General features: G+C 36.6%; 1 protein-coding gene across 2 annotated transcripts in view; it reads left to right on the forward strand.

The window, feature by feature from the left end:
* GABRG2 (gamma-aminobutyric acid type A receptor subunit gamma2) overlaps positions 1 to 3,800 on the forward strand; it is a 70,133-nt gene extending 66,333 nt beyond the window's left edge. For both annotated transcript variants that reach the window (XM_054217285.1, XM_054217287.1), the window contains 2 exons: positions 209 to 232; positions 1,760 to 3,800. In XM_054217285.1, coding sequence (XP_054073260.1) covers positions 209 to 232; positions 1,760 to 2,035 — 300 coding nt within the window. In that variant the 3' untranslated portion in view covers positions 2,036 to 3,800. The remainder of the gene's footprint in view (positions 1 to 208; positions 233 to 1,759) is intronic.
* Positions 3,801 to 20,068: the final 16,268 nt, after the last annotated feature.

Below are 20,068 nucleotides of genomic sequence, written 5' to 3' on the forward strand. Positions count from 1 at the left end.
TAGTGAAAAGTCAAAAATGTGCGGGTTTTATATTACAGATACTTGCTTAAATTGCTATTATCCCAACCTTTCTATAAATTTAGTTCTTTTTGACTTACTATGTTTTAGAAACATATTTTTAATTTACATTATTTTTGTCTCTTTCTTTCTTTCCTTTCTTTCTTTAATTTAAAACAAACCCCTCTCTTTTCTGTCTACAAAATGAAAGCTTCTTCGGATGTTTTCCTTCAAGGTATAATGTTTTTTGGAATGGAAATTCACTGCATGCGACTGCTGAATTTAACTACTAGAGCTTATATGAGAGTGGTGCTTTGTTGGTTTTGGGGTTTTTTTTTTGTTTTCTGTTTGTTTTGTTTTTTTTTTTTTAAATGAGACATCTAAGCATTCTACTCAAGGTAACTTCCTAATTAAGTAGAATGGTTACATATTTCTAAACAATCTGTAGAGTTGATTCAGCAGCCCAAATATTGATTCACTATGGTTCTGAACTTACCCAAGTTCAAGAGTGGTCAACGTTATTGGATCGCATGAATTAAGAGAGTTTGATGTTGAAACATTTCTGCTCCTCTCTTTCTCAATTTGTCATGGGATCCAATACCACCAGCTACACCAGAAGCCTGCAATACACCCTTTTAGAACTCAGCTCTGACCCCGCCCTTTATAACTTCTGTGATTTCACTCCAAATTATGAAACCAAATCTGTCCTGATGTTGACCTGAACAAAATTCAATGTCATCATCGATTACTCAAATGCTGTTCCTTATGCAATAAAGTCAGAGTTTTGAAAGGGTTTAAGATGCACATATATTTTTAATGCTGTCCCTGGATCAACACACTCTTAGCAAATATATCTAGCTATGTTCCACATCTAAACCCTATCTTTATTTAGAAATGCAGAGATTTTGTAAAACAAAGAACAAAACCAAACAAATGAACAAACAAAAAAACAGGGGAAAAAAGAAGCCACATAAAACAAAGACAAGAAATTTACTTACTCATGGAATTTGTTGTTATTTTACCCTAACTATCAGCAGAAAATGTCAATGCCTGTCATCCTAATGTTTACCAAGTCCTCAAATGTGTTTTAAATGCTTCATTTGCTGAATTCACTGCAAATATATACATATATATATATATATATCTACAGCTACTATATAAAATTTGGAATATGTTGAACCTTCTAGTTGGTAAACGTTAGTACACGATGAACTGCATATATTCAAATGATTGGAAAGTCTTATAGAGAGTCTCCTAATCTATTCAAAAGACTCAGGTTTTGCCTTTTTTCCTGTATATATATTTGCTCATGTCTCAACACGAACCAGCTCTATGTTAAAATCCTGCATTTCCAATTGATTATTTCAGTTCCTTCTATGTGCAATACATAAATTGCCTTCAGATATCAAGCAGCTATATAACATATAAAACACCAAAGAAATTCAAAATACCATCAATTACATGCCTGAATCTTTCCCTTTAACCTCTAATGTTTATTTAGTTTGGCTTTAAAGCAAATTGTCCACAGCTGTTAACTGTATATTGATTTGTGCTGCTTTCCTATAAAGTTATAATGTATGATGCTACTTTTAATGAGTTCAAGGTAATATTACCTTTAGAACTCCTCAGCAATTTCCCATGTACCACCCACAGAACCATCATTCACATGTTGACCATTACTATCTATCTCCCTGTTGGTCTGGTGATAATAACAGTCTCTCCCCTCCTGCCATCTTTTTCTTTTTCTGCCACACTACCTTAGGCACCTACAATTGACATCCGGCCTCGATCAGCTACTATTCAAATGAACAATGCTACACACCTCCAAGAAAGGGATGAAGAATATGGGTATGAGTGTCTTGATGGCAAGGACTGTGCCAGTTTTTTTTGCTGCTTTGAGGATTGTCGAACGGGAGCATGGAGGCATGGAAGAATACACATCCGCATTGCCAAAATGGACTCCTATGCCCGCATCTTCTTCCCAACTGCCTTCTGTTTATTTAACCTGGTGTATTGGGTATCATATCTTTACCTTTAAAAGCAGAAGGAAATCAGTGATATGAGCCTTACTCACTGAATTTCTTAGAGAGATGGTTTCCTATGTCCACTTGAAGTATTTACGACACGCTTTATAGTGGTCTGAATTCTTTAGTGCCATAACCCGGTAAATATCAATCATATCATTAGTCCACAAATTGCCATCAGGTTATTGTGAATTAAATGTCCATTCAACATGCTGAAATAATTTGAAATAAAAATCATATAAACAGGTAATATACAGCTATACCTGCTGGAACAGAGAGAAACCGAGTAGACAGCGTAAGGGGAGCGTGGCAACATCACTTAAAAGTTGGTACTGCTATTTCAAACAGGAGTGAGAGAGAGGAGAATTCCCAGGTAAAGAGCTGTACAGTTTGTTAACATTGGCTATAATTATGCTATAGCTTTATTCTCTGTGGGCTTTTCTTTTTGGAAGAGTCATCTCTCACTTTGAATAGGTATTATTAAGCTAAGAAAACAACTTCTACTCCCACCAAGATAAAAATAGACCTTTCCCTTTGCCATCCCTTTAAGAGCACATGTACAATGCTGTAAATATTTCAATACCTTGTAGTACATAAAGTCTAGTGCATGCATCTTTTGGGGGCCAAAATAAATGAAACAAAGGTACCATAAAGTATTGTCTTTTATTTTGTGTCTCTGGATGTGCTATCGTAATTGAAATGTGGACAATATTTTTTTTTTCCTTGAAAAATTACCCCTTTCCCTCATGCATGGAAGATCCAAGCAGACAGCACTTTCATGTAAGACATTAGAGAAGCCTTAAGGATTCAAATAAATAACATGTAGACAAATCTGTATGGCCAATATAATAGCTCATAAAGTATATTGTATGTGTCTGCTGCAGTTGTAGCCTTCATTTTCCATTGATAATGTTGCTATATTTCAACTGAATTTCCACTAATTATACATTGCAAGATCAGCTTCTGAATTTAATCCATGTGCTTCTACTGTTCTTTTCCTACCTTGAGTTCCACCTTTTTCCTTACAAAAGTGTTTGTGGGGTTTTATTCTTTAATCCAGTCCAGGAAATAGCTTTTATTCTAGACATTATTTTTACATAAGAGCTTCAAGTTCGTTTTGAAACATTTGATTTTGTATTATATATGCACATTCAATTCTCTGCCCATTCATGTCCTTGATTAGCAATAGTTGTTGTCAGTGCTGCTTTTCACTCAGTGAGTACCTTTACTAAAACAAACCTTTACCATGGCTAGCACACAGTTTATAGATAGCCTTGAAAATAAAAGAGAACAAAGGGTGTCTTGGCTACTAAATCACATGGTATGCAGTTTATGTGTATTTAAAACCTTCAACCCACCTGGGTGAATCTTGAAACCCATTTATCCACTGGTTTTCAGAACCTGTATGATGCTCAATTATGCAACCTTAAGCACATGTAAATATGACTGACCTTTTTTTTAATTGTCAAAGATGTAAAATGTCACCTCCACAAAAGTGGGCTTGCATATTGAAAAGGGAGATATATAACTTACCATTACAGAATTATTAATAGCTAAAATGGAGGAAAAAGGAAAGTTTTCCGATGTTTGTATAGTTTTGGAAATAAAAATGTATAGAAAAGGAATAACTCTTGATCATCAATTGCTCCTTGTCCAATGTATTTGAAAACATTTTAATAAAGGAATTGCACACACCTGTGGACTTTTTCAATAAAACTGCTGCACTCAATTCCAGTTTTCTTGTGATTAGTTTGTTAAAAGCATGCTCCAAAGACTAGACTCCTTGACTAGTTTGATTCATCCACTGCCTAAATATAAGTGATTATAATTCTCACAACCCTCTGCATTGTCTCATTTTGTAGTCAAATGGCTCACCCACATGACTTTCAAGGATGGAGACTAAATCTTTAAAACCTTTTTTAAGATTATCTTATTCTTAAAAAAAAAATATAAAAAGAAATCACTGAATTGGAAGTATCATAATGAAGAGAGATAACCTTTCTTTATCTACTCAAAGCAGAGAGTGTCTCCGCTCCCTGAATGAGCGTCAGTCATCTTCCACACGGAAATGTGTTTCAGCTGGTGCCAGACAGATCACTATTTTATTTTTTTTTCAGTGGTCAGTGATTTAATGGCTTTCTGTTAGTTCCTTGCAGTTAATAAGAGTGGCTGATGTTACAAATTTAAGGTTTCAATTTTTATCTGGATCTTTTCCCTGCTACCAAATAGGTTTTATATAGATCATTATGAATCTCAGCCCAACCCAGCCCTTTAATTCTCTCAGTCCAAGTGCATTTCAGTTAACATATTTAGATTTTTTTTTTTTAAATGCCTGTGAAATTAAGAATTCAGTGACACTGAGTACTTGACCTTAGTTCAGTCACCAGATTACCTGTGCCTATAGAAAGCCTGCAACACTCAAGAATCAGATGCAGTAACAAGGAGCAAACAAATGGATCCCTCACTTGTGCAAGCTGTCCTTCCTCTTCCAGCAAGGGAGGAGTTTAGTTAAAAGATTGATATACCACCCTCTCAATAATACCACACCTACAGTTAAGGATTTGAGTGAAATTTTCTCACCCTATATCAATAAGTAAAGGAAATAAACCCTTAATCTGTAATTACCCAACACCAACGCCTTGTCTCCTGCCACACTTATTTAGGTAATTTGTCATTTCCTCTTGGGGAAAATGGCTGAGATTCAAAGGACAGTTCATGAAGAAACACATAATTCCTAGTGAGAAAATTACACCAAAACACAATCTAGTGCTCACTAAACAAAAAGTATAGCGTTGTTCTGAATAGAGACTAAATTAGCTGTTCAGTACAGAATCAAAAGATGACCTTTGTATTGTCAAGCCAAAACGCCACCACAACATACAAAATAGCAAGAAAATAGCAGTTGGGTATGATGAGGATTACAATTCAGAAGAAAACTGCTCACAAACCTATCTATGTAGACACATTCACACATACATATTATATAAAATATATTAATATATACATTATATACATTAACTCAGCTGCAGTCTAGGGAAGAAACTCACTCCTGATGCAACAGACTTAATAAATGTTTTCAAGCTCTTGGTATTGCAGATAGCTATTACTGCTCTGGGATATGTCTGAGGATGCTCAGACGGTCATTAAGAGTTTTATTAAGTATACACTAGTGGCACAATTATTTACTTACTATTTATATTCCAAGAGTATGTAGATGTCCTGACTGAGACAAGGCATTGTTGTCCCAGGGATAATGTCATATATAGACGAAAGAGAACACCTCCAAGCATTTATAAATGTTTATACATTTATAACACTTACAAACCCCAGTTTGTAAATAAAGAGCTGGTATTCAGAGAGACAATGTGACTCAACTACAGTTCTCCTATTTTCAATGTTAGGCAACCAAAAAAGACTATATGTTATCTAGCCAGTATAGAATAATTTTAGCCTCTGCACAATAAAAAATGATAAAGCTCCTAAAGGTGCAGTTCCCAGCACAGATTATATACACACATGCAGAAAAAGGAAAAGAAAGAAAAAAAAAAAGAAAAGCAAGTGGTCTTTTTTTAATCCATTCATTTCTACCTCACTTTCCCAGAGTCACATAAATCTATCTAACATGAAGGGACTGGTCAAATATACTATGTGTATCAGTTTCAATGACGCAGCTATAGCAGTGAATATTGGCATATCTTGGAGGTTCAAATATTTGGACTTCCTTCCTCCTGTGCCCCCAAAGCCTTCAGTCTAAAAACACAGATAGAAAAAGGCAAAAGAATAGTTATAAGATACTCAAGCAAATGAATAACGTGAGAAATGGAGCAAGAAAGCTTTGTTAACTGCACAAATTTTACTAGATAGCATTACTGTACACGGAACCAAAAAAAGAATTGGGAAAATACAGTTTTACATTTTCTGCCTTACCACAAAAATCTAGGATCATGGTAGAGATGAGCTGTAAATTGGGATATGAATGAGGATAAGCAAGCATTTTTTCAGGTTTGCTGAAGTGTTTCTCATGCTACAGAGGAAAGGCACAACTGTGACACAGAGGCTGAAGTCAATATTGAGCTGATCTGCTCTATCCAGCCTGCAGCTGAGAACTGAATTAGAGGCAAACAAAATAATTTGCTGAATTACGTAAGAATTATGTACATTAATGGACTAAAGAGGCAGCCGAAAGCAAGAAGCTAAGAAGAGGAATTCAGAGGCAATGTGATCCATAGAAAATATAATTGTCAAGGCCAGGATAATAAAGATTGTTCTCCGAACTGAATAGTGCATGTTTAAGGTTCAGGCTTCATCTACATGGATGAAGAAACAGATTTTGGTGATGCTGTGGCAGAAAGTTAATGTTATTTGGAAATGAAAAGCTGGGTCCAAGATAAAGACTTAGTGAAAAATAAAGCCTGTTCATGGCCTTCTGCAGGTGGAAGAATAAAGCCTGTTATTTTAAACTATGGGATCCAAGGCAGAATCCAATAGTAAGTATGAACACAAGAAGAGGAGTAAAAATATAAAGGAGCCATCTAAATGAAAGTTAATTACAGCCCAGGGGAAAAGTGACATTTTAAAATGCAAGTGCTGTCTTTCAAACAAAATTTCAGGTGCTTTGCAAAGCTAATTTAATTAAAGCTTATGAAAAGCATCACAGGTAAATCAGTGTATTATACCCATGAGAGACCTATTGTTCCATTTATAAAAATTAAAAGCCAATGCACTTTCCCCTCCTTATTTAGAAGGATCCTGTAGATGAAAATATTTAGATTTTCTACTTACACATTACTGTGTTTTTCTTTTTAAAGTCAAGATTTACAGTGAAAAACGTATCTGTTGAATATGTAAAAGAAAGTTCATGACCTTTAAAAGGTCCTGAATAACAGACATGAACTAAAAGCTTTGCTTACAAGCCAGCAAAACCCATTTGAATAATTCATTCCAGAATGTTGCATTAGTTCAGAAAAACATATAAGAAAAGGTTGCCTTTCTTGTAGGGGGAAAATAAAAAGCACAGTGTGATAAGATTGGATAAGATTTTCTTATTTGGACTCACATAAAATTCATTTTAATTATCAAAATGAGAAAAAGGAAAATAAGAAATGAGAAAAGATTAATAGAGCTTTACTTCAACCAGTATGATAAACATTAGAAATACTGATCTTTCCACCAGACATATGCTTTTTGATACTGGCATATTGAAATCTGTATCTGATGAGGTTTAATCAGCTATCATTCTCTTTAGAATTTTCATGTATACACTATAAGCCTAACTATAGATTCAGTCATTTTGCTGTGAGAAGCCTAACATTAATTTACCCACAGGAAGAAAGAAAAAAAAAAAAAAACAAAAACACACAACCACAAAAAACCCCACCTCTTCCCAAAAAATTCCAAACCAAGACTTCTCATTACAAGTTGTCTATAAAAATACCAGATGAGGCTACAAACTGCTTGAAAGTCAGATAGACCTGTTAGAGAGGATTTAGCATAGCTGGATACTTTGGTGTATTAAAGAAGAAAAAAAAAAAAAACCACACCTGTACATTTGACATGCCTTTATTAAAAAGGAAAAAAGTCTGCATGTTTGTATTGACAAATAATGCATATTCATAAATTCTCAGAATTCATTTCAGTGTTTCCCTGAAGACTTGAAGTGAAATCTAGACCGACAATACCAGCAATTCTATAATCTCACAAATCTATTCAGATTTCACAGGGTTTTCTGCTTCTTGATCTTGCTCTACTTATATCAGTGCTTTTTAATTTGCTGACACAGTAAGATTTCTTGTAGAAAAAGGCATTCGCCTTTTGCTCTTTCCAATTCCTTTGCCCTCACTGAACAGTCACCTGAATTTGATAGCTCTTGATATTTCTTGCATGTATAATGCTTCTGTCCCATAAACACCATCCCCACAGCTTCACCCAAATTTGTGATTCCATTTTAATCCTGAAAAATTATTTTAGTTTGAAAACTAGAAATTTTAGAGAAACTTTAGGTGAACTTGTAAAGTTAATGGACTCAATACTAGGAAGCTAAAAAGAGGTAAGACAGACCCATTGCTAACTTCAAGCTTGCCTTTATTTTACTTATTTTCAGGAGAGCTGATCCCAGCTCTTGTTAAGGCCCAGTATCTCTACACTGAATTGTAATAGCCCAGAGAGTACCCATATTCGCAAAACCTGCAAACCCTGACACTGACAACATCTAGGTGTGGCATAAATCTCACCAAAGCAGTGCCCTCCCCATGTAGCAGCATTCGTCCTGGTGTCAAGCACCTGACGATACTATCTACAGATGCTGAAGCTCCTCAAATACTTCTGGAAAGTAAAGACAATGGTCACACCAAAAAAGCTGTCATTAATTCCCTTTATTTCTACAGATCATTTTGCAAAAATACCACAGCAAAAAAGAAAAAAAAGAAACTATCCGTATTAAAACAAACTACAAGGACTATCAAGTATACCTCTAATTTCAATTTATCAGGATAATTTATTTACTTTTAATTTAACTGTAGAAGCATTCTAAGTTAGACTTTGTTACAAAGGTAACTAAGCAACAGGGAGTACACACATATTTGTTCCGCTCCCCTCTAGGTCCCATGGAGTATTTGGACAGACAGGTCCAAACCACCAAAACAAGTGGTTTCCCTGAGAGAATGCTACGTGGGGAAACACATTAGTTCGAATCACAAATCTATCCAAAATCTGTACAGTAGAAAGCAAAACTGTGTCAAAGAACCTACCTTGCAAACTCTTAATATCCACGGAGAGATTTTTTTTCAAGCTACTCTGTATGATCTGCCATAGTTGATCAGAACTTTCTCTATTTGAAGAGTCATCTTGTTCTTATACATTAGTCTATGTTTAAATAAAATAACATTTTTAGGCATTGGAAGTCTTTTCTGTCCTTTGCAGCATTCACTTTAAAGAAAAGGTAGGGCAGTTCCTCCTTCCAGCTGTCGTTGACCTCATACCTTACCACTCACGTGCAAAGAAACAAATCCAAGTCCCAAATATATCTGAGACTAGGACTGAACAGAAATCTCAAAACATCTGAGAGATTCGTTTAATCAAAATCATTGCTTTCTTCCAAAATCCTCTAAAGAGCCTTCTCACCTGCCCGTGAAGGAATTTAGATCATGGAAAAATGGTTCTCATTAAGTGTGCTGCAGCTTGTGTAAGCAGCTGTGCGCTAGCATACACTGTCCATTGCCCTATTGAATCATTACTCAAGTGCTACTGGTGCCTTCTCACTCACATTTGCTGGTCCAGTGATCCTAAAGCAACACAATGACACAAGTTCTGGGCAGCATGTAAAAGCATAGTGGAAAAAGCAGTAAGATTAGAATGTTACAGCATCAATGATAAACAGGAGAATTTATTAATGATTCAGTGTTATTATCTAGTAATAGTTATTCGTAATCTGATGTTGGTTTCTACATATAATTTCAAGAATCATAAGTTTTTGTTAATTACTCTACACCACTCTTGTTTAGTTTGTGGCTGCTCCTTTTAGTAATGGTATCAGTTGGGACAAAAAATTGGCCAAGTATAAATGGTAGCATACATCTTCTCTGTAATTGCATATTTTAGACCTATTGTGAAGTGAACAAAAATACAGGATACCTGCCCAGTAAAATTTAAGTCGTTAACTCTGATCAAGATCTCTGCAATTTGAGAATCATTTGATCCACTTTTTTTGTGTGATTTTGTCCTTTACAGGGAATTTAAGGATAATTAAGGATAAAACACTGATCTTCCTGGGAAGTCTTAAAATTCATCCCAAACCTGAAATAAGATATGCTATGGTAAAATTTGCTAGAGGATGAGCTGGATACAAGCACATTGTGTAAGCATATAATTTAGTCTCCAGTTTATTTTTCCTACCTGTACAAAGAGGAACAGCCAATAATGCCGAGTAGTTAATGCAGACACACGGGCTGTGGAAACAGCTTGAAGTTCACATCCCATGCTCATTTGAGACAATTGTAAAATTTCCTCTGAGGATTTTGCCAAATAAATGCTAAGTATTAAGTTATTGCTCCTTCTACCTGCCCTCCCACTCTCCTTGGCACCTAGGCACAGAAGGAGGTAGCCCTCAGAACACTTGAATTCATATGTGGTGCAAAGGAAGAGCACAATGTGAGAAGATAATGCTTTTCAAAGATGCCTTTATTTTACCCTGTCTTTTAGAAAAAATAAATAAATAAAATGCATAGACCTGAAAAGTGGTATTTGGTGAACTTTTAGAATAGAAAAACTTTAAATTAAGTCTGCAATCAACTTTTCTAGATAAAGAAAAAGAAATGTACTGGCAGCCTACTTGCTTTTTTTTGTCTTACTAAAAATCTTAAAAAATTAGAAAGCAGCTAATAATTTAGAAAATTAACCTTGGTAGACTAAGACCATCACAACCAATCCTATGTGAAGTGCACTAGATCCCTACATCATTTTGAGTACCAGTACAATTAAATAATTTTACCCTGCCTGAAAAATTTGTCACAATTCCAATAAATGGACTGACATTCTGATGTTGCCTAGAAAACGTGTTCGATGAACATTTTGAAACCGAAAGGGAGACTACCAGTTTTTCAATTTCAGTGACAAAGATCTTATTAACTTTTAAAGCTTTTTAATTCATAGGTAGCAGGCAAAATACTAATCAAAATGCTAATCAAAATCATTCATACTATAGTAGAACAGAATGCATTTTATTCTAAACAGCAACAGCCAGTTTCTAAAGATGCTCAGCAATTACTATCAGTTATAAGGAATAAGGTGCTTTTCAAAGCCTTCTCTTTGCTTTTCTCAGCCTTCTCTTCTCCAGGCTAAAGAGTCGCAGCTCTCTCAGCCTTTCCTCGTAAGGGAGATGCTCCAATCCCTCAGTCATCTTTGTTGCCTTACGCTGGACTCCCTCCAGTAGTTCCCCGTCTCTCTTGAACTGGGGAGCCCAGAACTGGACACAGTACTCCAGTTGTGGCCCCACCAGTGCAGAGTAGAGGGGGACAATGGCCTCCCTTGACCTGCTGGCCACACTCTTCCCTATGCAGCCCAGAATTCCGCTGGCCTTCTTGGTGACAAGGGCACATTGCTGGCTCATGGATAATTTACTGTCTACCAAGATCCCCAGATCCTTTTCTTCAGAGCTGCTTCCCAGCATGTCCGCCCCTAACCTATACTGGTGCCTGACATTCTTCCTCCCCAGGTGCAGGACCCTACACTTGTCCTTGTTGAACCTCATTAGTTCTTCTCTGCCCAGCTCTCCAGCCTGTCTAGGTCACGCTGGATGGCAGCACGGCCCTCTGGGGTGTCAGCCACCCCTCCCAGTTTGGTATCATCAGCAAACTTGCTGAGGATACACTCTGTCCCCTCGTCCAGGTCGTTGATGAATACGTTAAACAATACTGGTCCAAGTATTGACCCCTGGAGGACACCACTGGTTACAGGCCTCCAACTCAACCCTGCTCCATTAATCACACACCTCTGAGTCCTGTCACACAGCCAGCTCTCAATCCACCTCACTGTCCCCTCATCTAGTCCACACTTCCTCAAGTTTCCTAAGGAGAATGTTATGAGAGACAGTGTCAAAAGCCTTGCTGAAGTCAAGGCAGATGACATCTGCTGCTCTGCCCTCATCTGGCCAACCAGTTATAACATCATAGAAGGCTATGAGGTTGGTCAAGCATGATTTACCCTTGGTAAATCCATGTTGACCACTTCCAATACCTTCCTGCTCCTGAACGTGCTTGGATATGACATCCAGAACGAGTCGCTCCATTACCTTCCCAGGGACGGAGGTGAGACTAACCGGTCTGTAGTTCCCCGGGTCCTCCTTCTTGCCCTTTTTGAAGGCTGGGGTGATGTTGGCCTTCCTCCAGTCCTCGGGCACCTCTCCTGTTCTCTGTGACCTTTCAGAGATGATGGAGAGTGGCCAAGCAATATCACCTGCCAGCTCTCTCAGCACTCACAGGTGCATCTCGTCAGGGCCCATGGACTTATGGATGTCTTATGATGACTTATGATTTTAAAATCATTCTCATTTTACCTGTTTCTTAGTACACTTAGACAACCAAAACTTAAGGAGAGAAGTTAGAAAACTAAAAGGAAGATGTAACTCGGAGAGTTGCCACTTAAGTCATCCATGTTAACTTCAGAATCCATATTTTCACATTTTCTCCATAGCTTTTATAGAGAAAACACCAATATTTCATTGTCATATGTTGGAAAACTGGGGGGGAAATGGCCTTTAAATTGATAAAGGTCCTAGTCGCTTTCTGACACATGCCCATTTTTGTAATTAGTCTAAGATTCCACACACCCATCTGTATGGGCTTAGAGGTACCAAAGAAATCCCTGAGGAGATCTACAACAGAAGCACACAACTGCAGAAGAATATTATAACCTGTGTTAGCAAAAATAGTCCTCAAAACTACAGAACTATCAGTTTGTTGTGACTTGTGGCATTTTGTCAGGAATTTTGCTGACTACACCCAAGCTCACAGAGATATATAGATGACAACAGTGATACATAGATAGCATAAAAAGAAATGTTGGGAAACAGTTACAAGGTTCTTCAGGAGTTAATGAGTATTTTTTCCTCTTCTAGGGTTGCTGGACAGGTAAATACAGAATTAAAAAGTTATTAGTTCACTCTCTTTGCCACATTTTGTTATATAAAGCTATATATTAAGGTGTATAAGGCGGCAACAATATTCATTAGCATGCGCCTCACTCATACCTTTGAAGCATTTGCTCTACCACTTGAAATTAAGAACACCATTTGGGTATACCATCTTCTTAAACAATCTTAGGTTTTATCATAGTACATATTTTGCAGTAAATATTGAAAACAAGAAAGTGTTCTGTTTTATGAGATTCATAAACATTAGCCATTCATAAACATTAGGCATTCTTTGTGAAATATCATGCCACCTGGATGTGTTCCCAGAGCAGGTGAAGCATTGCCTTGCATTTTCAACCTGTCCAGCAAACTGCCTAACCCCATTAAGGAGAGAAGCACTACAAATGTCACCTCAAGACAGCAGCAACCCTACTTGTCTCAAGCGCGCTTTTTGATTTGGGTTTTTTTTGCAAGTTGGGGGATGCCATATAGACTGTATTAATCCTTCTCTTTTGAATCTAAAAAGCCCCTTTACCTCATGTTAACAAAATCTATAGCAACCTATACCCTACGTCCAGGCTCTTTCAGCTTATTTATTACTCTTATAAAATTAATAATCCTTATTTTTGGCTGCTACCAGGCAAGTATGATCTCACATGTCAGAAAAAAACGCACACAGTCAGTAAAAATCACAGATTTTAGTCTCTATGACCCCATAATGATTCCCTAATCATTGACTAATATTGTTACATGAAATCAAGATTTTTCTGTTTCAAGAAACAATAGTTAAAACCAGCATCATCCTCTAAGCAATCACACTCAGCTAATAATACAAATTGTACGTTGAATTAACTTGTACAGGCAATCTTCTAAGAAATTCCTTTTGCTACCACAGAAACCAAGGCTGTGTACTCACTCTACAGCTGATCTGGAAATTTTTATTTGCATCCCCTGAGTTTGCCCATTTTAAGACTGAAATGCATATTTGGAGGCAATGACGAACAGAAATGTATTTCTGAAAGCTTTTTTCGAATAAGAATAAAAACATGAAATGCCTGTAAACCCACTGGACAAAAGGAGGATGACTCAGTTCCTATACCTTCTAAGACAAAATGACAAAAGAATCAGGAAGGCAGAGCAATTGCAGCAATTCTGGACACCTGCACAGAACTTGCATCCCGTATTCCTGTATAGACTCCATGATCTGCAAGAAAAACGTGGATAAATTGGTTCACACTGCCAAGCAATTCTTCTCACCAAGAACTCTTCTGATGGTACTGCTCTTGGAGGAAGTGGTAAATGCAATTGCCATCTATTCAAGCCTCTTCTTGCTTCTCTTTTTCCATTCTTTTGGTTGATTTTTTTTCCTCCTAAGCCTATTTTGCAGACTCTGGATGAAGTGAAAAGCCAGCTTGAGACATCTCTCCTTTCCTACAGATATTAAAATTGTAAGGAATTGATATCAGATGGCTTTCAAGGAACCATTTAAGGTTGCTTAATGTGCAATTAAAAACCATCTTGCTAGTTTCCTAAGTTGGAAACATAATCTGTTCTGTTTGCTGAACCATCACAAATTGACTTTTTTTACTGGTGCTGAGATCTTCACTTGACTGATACTGCAAGTCTAGAAGACTGAAAACCATGTGAGTGCTTGCATAGCTTCCCAATGCACAAAAGCTGGACTAAAATAAAACAAGGCATGATACTCTTTAGCTGAAAAGAATCCTGGTTTCATGGTGACTTGAAGAGCACAAAAATCAGATGAAATATAAAATAACAAAAACTAAATGTGAACAACATCAAAATAAATTGCCTTTATGTCAGAAAACATGACTAAAAAAATAACAGCTTCCAATAAGACTGTTTTAAAATGTTGATACACATTTCAAATTCTACTGAAGTTGCCTTTGGAATATCCACTGCTGTCTGCGTGGCATCAAAAAGATGAACAGTTTTTTTGTACTTAGAGTTCAGAGTTAGCAACACACTTAAATATAAACCTATCCCCATACTTCTCACATCACTGAAGAGAAATTCGCTTAATGTTTGTACCACGCAGATTTAATATTGCTAATAGACACATTGTTCAGTACATTTAATTTCTCTGAAAACTACTGTATGTTTTCCTCCTTCGGCATCAGTTCAGACGAGTGTATGAAGACATACACTGAGTGGCTCTTAGTCTGACTTTCCAAAGGGATTAGGCACATGTACAACTGCATCCCTGAATGGGAGTTGTTGGATAACATTTATCAGGCCTAAATTTCAGATTATAGCAAAGTTAACAGCTCCTGCGCAAAAGACAGCATTTTTGAGATTACAACATCTGAATAGACAAAGGAATGCTATCATTACAGAGAAGAGGAAAAGAAAGCATACAGGCAAAGTGAAGCCTAAACCGACACCCATACAAAGTTTGTATCAAAAGATGTAAACTGAACCAGAATCCTTTAAGACCAAATCTATGCCTTAATCACAAATCTGTCCTTTCTATGCCATAAAATGAAAAATCTCTCCACCTGCCTGTCAGCCACTGACAGCATTATAAGAGGATTAAAGATGAAAGATTTTACAGAGGTTTTTAAACTGCAGATCTTAGAGATTCTTTGCTTTCTCTCTCATGAAGATTTTATATTTGTTCTCACTTTGTATTTCAGTTTTCCCAATCTAAAATGAAAGTCATTGATACTGAAATGTATGTTTTGCTCTTTATGCACCAAAAACACAGCAAAGAAAGCTGTCAGTGAAGATCAAACTGTGAAAAACAACAAACTGCTTAGAGAGAGCAAAGAGAAGGTGTGAAAAGGATTCTTGCATAAGAAATAGAAATAATTAAAAAGAGCAAAAAGAGTATGCAACAAAGCAAGCAAGCAAACCAGCCTATTATGCAAACATGGAAGTTTTCATTTTAATTAAAAATATGTGAAAAAATCTTGTTATCCCTCACAGAGGAGCAGTTAATACTTTCTGCAAATGCTCCTGAATAAACGAGTGGTTTTTTAACAGATTCTGCAGCCCTTGTAATTTTCCCTGGGACTACTCATGGAGTATTCACAATGATAACAATTAGGCAACGCAAGTTCATTTCCCCTTTCTTGGTATCTTAAAATCATACAGAGCTCTAATAAAGTTTGTGGGAAGGGAGAAGAGGGTAAACAAAACTTTATTGAGAATAAAAGCCTGTTAGGACACCCCATGTCTGAATGTGCAAATATGGAGAGGAAGTATCTTAAATCCAATTTGATACAGAAGCTGTACCTCAATTAACACAATTAAAAACTCTGAGGAGCTCCCACATACGTTAGAGCATAACAGTGGTCTGTCACAATGCATAGAAACCCGAGTTCCCCACTTCCACCACAAGTTATGCTCTTACCAGACCTGCTGACAATGTACTTCAACCCTGCACGTACACTAGGTCAGAATGGAATCATATTAAATCTCACTAATAGTAGAAAATAGATCAGCTTATATCGTATGTTCACCAGCCAAAATCCCTGATCTGTTTTCTGCTCAAAATCACCTTGAAGCCTGGAAGATGCAGTGGAACATTAGCAGTTGTGTACTGTGGCCACGCAGTATAAAATGTGAGCTGTCCCGAGCCAACATTTTCTGTTTGTCTACAGCGATTGTAATTGTTTGGGCTAAAAGTCCTAGGGGCGTGGAGAGATGGCAAAACCATCTGTTTTCATTCTTCTGGATCCCATGGCTCTGTTTTCTTAATGTACCATAGCTGTTGCCTGAGATGGCTAGAAGGCTTCCTCCTATTTCTTCCACTGGGATTTGGAAAGGATGGTGCACTGTGGCATTCATCTCTTTGGGGTGACAACCTCCTACAACCGGGAAGAAACCTGACATTACCCACCACTGTCTCAAATACTGGTTCCTTCGGCAGAAATATGAAGCATCATTTTGACAGCGATAGTTCCAAACACCCCAAGATCATACTGTGATTTTGGTTTACATCTTTCTCTCTCTCTTTATACTTCCACAACTCCCTGAAGCTTTGACATCCCTTTCTAACATTGTGGACATATTTGTTTTCAGTTTCCTCTTGAACAAAATGTCAGCAGGTCATAACCATTGCTCCATTGTATTGTAATTTAACCGTGCTGAATAGAGAGCGGTCTGACTCTACATGCCTTTCTACTCCAAGGTCTCTGGCTGAAATAGTGTCCTCAATCATCATCCTGCACACAGAGCACCCTCTAACAGGCTAAGATGTCTTAAGTTTATCATTGACTAATTTGAATCAAACTAAAAGACCACATGTATCTGAAAGTTCTTAGCATAGACAGCAATCTGATCTATTAAACGGAATACAGAAATTTGCAAACCTTTTCCTAACTCCCCAGTTTGAAGGGCTAGTGGATAGCTCTTTATCTGCTTCTCCTTTTGGAGCCTCCAACTCTGGTAGCTATTAGGAGTCTAAACTTTTGAGTCATTTAAATACACAAGTCCCCAGGGAAAAATATTACTATAAATATAATTAACAGATTTTTCAGATTATAACGGGTTATATTTATATTACATAGGATTAATGATGCGACTAAATGGCATCAGTTGCCACTGTAAATGTAAATTAATAAAAGTTTGATAAATTATTGTTAATTACTGTATTAATTTTCAACATCTAGTGCCAACAAGAAATAGTTGGGTGTTCTAGCAGCAAACTCACACTAAAATACCCATATTGCTTATTCTGGCATCACGAAACATTCTGCTCACTATTTAACTTCTCTAACTTTCTTGATTAACCTAAAAAATTGTGTGTGTACCGCACATTAGTTTTTGCTTTGAACTTCTAAATAAGTTAATGTAGTAAACACATGACAGCTTATTTTTTTCCAGTATTGATGTAGGCAACCTTATCTAAAAATTGCAACTAAAAAAAAAAATAAAAACTCTTTCCTTAAACACATAATTAAATAAATTCTGTGGTGACATTATGAACGGAACAGCCATACAAAAACATTGTGATAACAATTCATTTAATTGATTTACCCTTTTTCTCCCTCAAAACTATCTATATTTTATCAATTTATTACAAGTTATGAATTTCAAGCTATAGAGAACTCTCAAAACGTGTATTGGACTATTCAAGTATTTAGTCCTTGCACTGTGATCATCAACGTCAGATTAGATTGATTCTGTTCCTAATTGTGTGATCTGACCTTTGCAAACTATTTCTATTTGTTAAAATCATGTCTTGATTACACAAATCTTAGTACTATATCAAAATTTATGTTTAATCAGTATTCACACAAACCAAATCACATTTGCAAAAGAGATTATGAAGAGGCTGTATGAGAGAGGCAAATACGGTCGATATAGTATTCCAGTTAAAAAATACTTAGAAATTATTTTTCCCCACTATGTAGTAATTGTACTCACGAAGCTCCAAGTTTTTCTGAAAAAGGAACTGTACACCATATAGCCCTCTTGTTTCACTAGTCTGAGGCTAGTGTCTCTTTCAGGATAGCAGCTACTATGCCAGAAAAAGGAAGAAATTTGCATCCCTCTCTACCCTACAAAGCAGTTATTACTACTTTTGGTAGAAACTTCTGAAATACTAAAAGTTATCTAGACTGGAGAACAGGATATCCCAATAGAAATACAATACCTATTAAATTCAGGATTAGGACTTTATCCATCCCCAAACTGTAATTCAGCTATTGTTTCCTAGTCCTTCTATTGTAACAGCTGTTTAGAAATTTAAGAACAAGAGGGACTGTAAGTAGGGACTGTCAGCTGTGGGGACTCTAAGTAGACTCGAAACAAAAAACCCTCATTTTTAACATTTAGTTTTTAAACAATAACAAAAAAGAACATTTCCTAAAAGCCATCAGGGAACCTTTTGCAACTTTTGTAACAAAGCAGTTAGTCCAAAACCCAAAGATTATTTTTTTTTAATGATCATTCAGGTTGAAAGTATACAAATTGCATTCACAGCCAAATGCAACAGGTAGACAAGTACTGCCTCTGTCTATGATCTGGTAATTATTTACAGAAGGTTCTTTTGGTTCTTTTACAAAATGTGTAATCTTAGACCTCTGGTATGTGTGAGTATTAAGTATTTTGTATACATAATCTGTTTCAAATCAGTAATGAAAAAACAAATTAAAATGTTCATTTCAATTTCTTCAGAACAAAAATTTGTAATATTTCGTTTTGAAAATGTTGATGTTTTTCTATTTTCTATATGGTTTTAGTTTCCTTAAGCCAGAATAATAGGACACCTTTTTTTTTTTTCCCCTTTTGAAGAAATTGTTATCACAAGTTTATTCATTAATTAGTTCAGGAAAAGCATGTGACCTCACTGTAGTCCATTCTGCTCTTAAAATCTGCTAATCTTGAATTAATTGGGAAAAAACCCCAAATATCAGGAATTGATTTAGAGTAGAGAATTGCAAGACATGGATGTACTGAGAATTCATAATTCATAGCCTCACAGTAGCAGCATTGACTTACACCAAGATCATAAGGTTACTCAAGGAGTTCGCTCATCAGTACGGAAGATCTTATCCCGGGAATTTTTCATTTCTTGCTCTATATATTTCTGCTGATCTCTGAAAAATTCTTTTTTCCACCGCAGAGACTTTTCAGCTGTTTATGAAGTAACTGTTGAATCATCATACAGTAAACAGGCACTGACTTCGGCTATGCTAATGTGTTGCACTGCAAACGGTGGCAATCCTTACACAAACAGTTGAGTCCCCTCAGTAGGATGGAGATGGGAATATGAGCAGGCAAGTGGAAATGCAGCGCAAGACAAAAAGTATCTTACAGCCATCGTAAAATGAGCCATCACCTCTCATAAGACTGAGCTCGCTCTATAAACAAGCAAGCCATGATGGGTTATGCCTTTTACCAAAACTTATGGTTTAAAAACTTGCTTTCATTTCTGTTGATGACAGAGCAAAATCGTCCTAAAATTTCTAGAAGGAAAATGGTCGGATTTCTCAGCTGTGTCCTCACAGTCCAAATCCCTTCAAAGTGCATTGAGAGTTTACCGTATGTTTTTCAAAGGCTTATTCCTGAAAACTTAATCAACAATTACATTCCTATCAGAAGCCTCAGCCTAAGTGAAAGAGCATTATGTTGAAATAAAAAACAAATTGTAGCGAGTATCCAGTCATCTTCTCTCTCCAAGATATTATATTATATAAGTAAATACAACTAAACACAAATCTACTATGCTTCTCTCCTCCATTTTCAAGCCAAAAATTATATTCAAAAAGGTTTTAACCACAGAATCACAGAATGGTAGGGTTGGAAGGGACCTCTGGAGATCATCTAGTCCAACCCCCCTGCCAGAGCAGGGTCACCCAGAGCAGGTTGCACAGTAATGCGTACAGGCAGCTTTTGAATGTCTCCAGAGCAGGAGACTCCATCACCCCTCTGGGCAGCCTGTTCCAGGGCT

Source organism: Rissa tridactyla, chromosome 11 (assembly GCF_028500815.1).
Source record: "Rissa tridactyla isolate bRisTri1 chromosome 11, bRisTri1.patW.cur.20221130, whole genome shotgun sequence".
NCBI classification, from domain to species: Eukaryota; Metazoa; Chordata; class Aves; order Charadriiformes; family Laridae; genus Rissa; species Rissa tridactyla.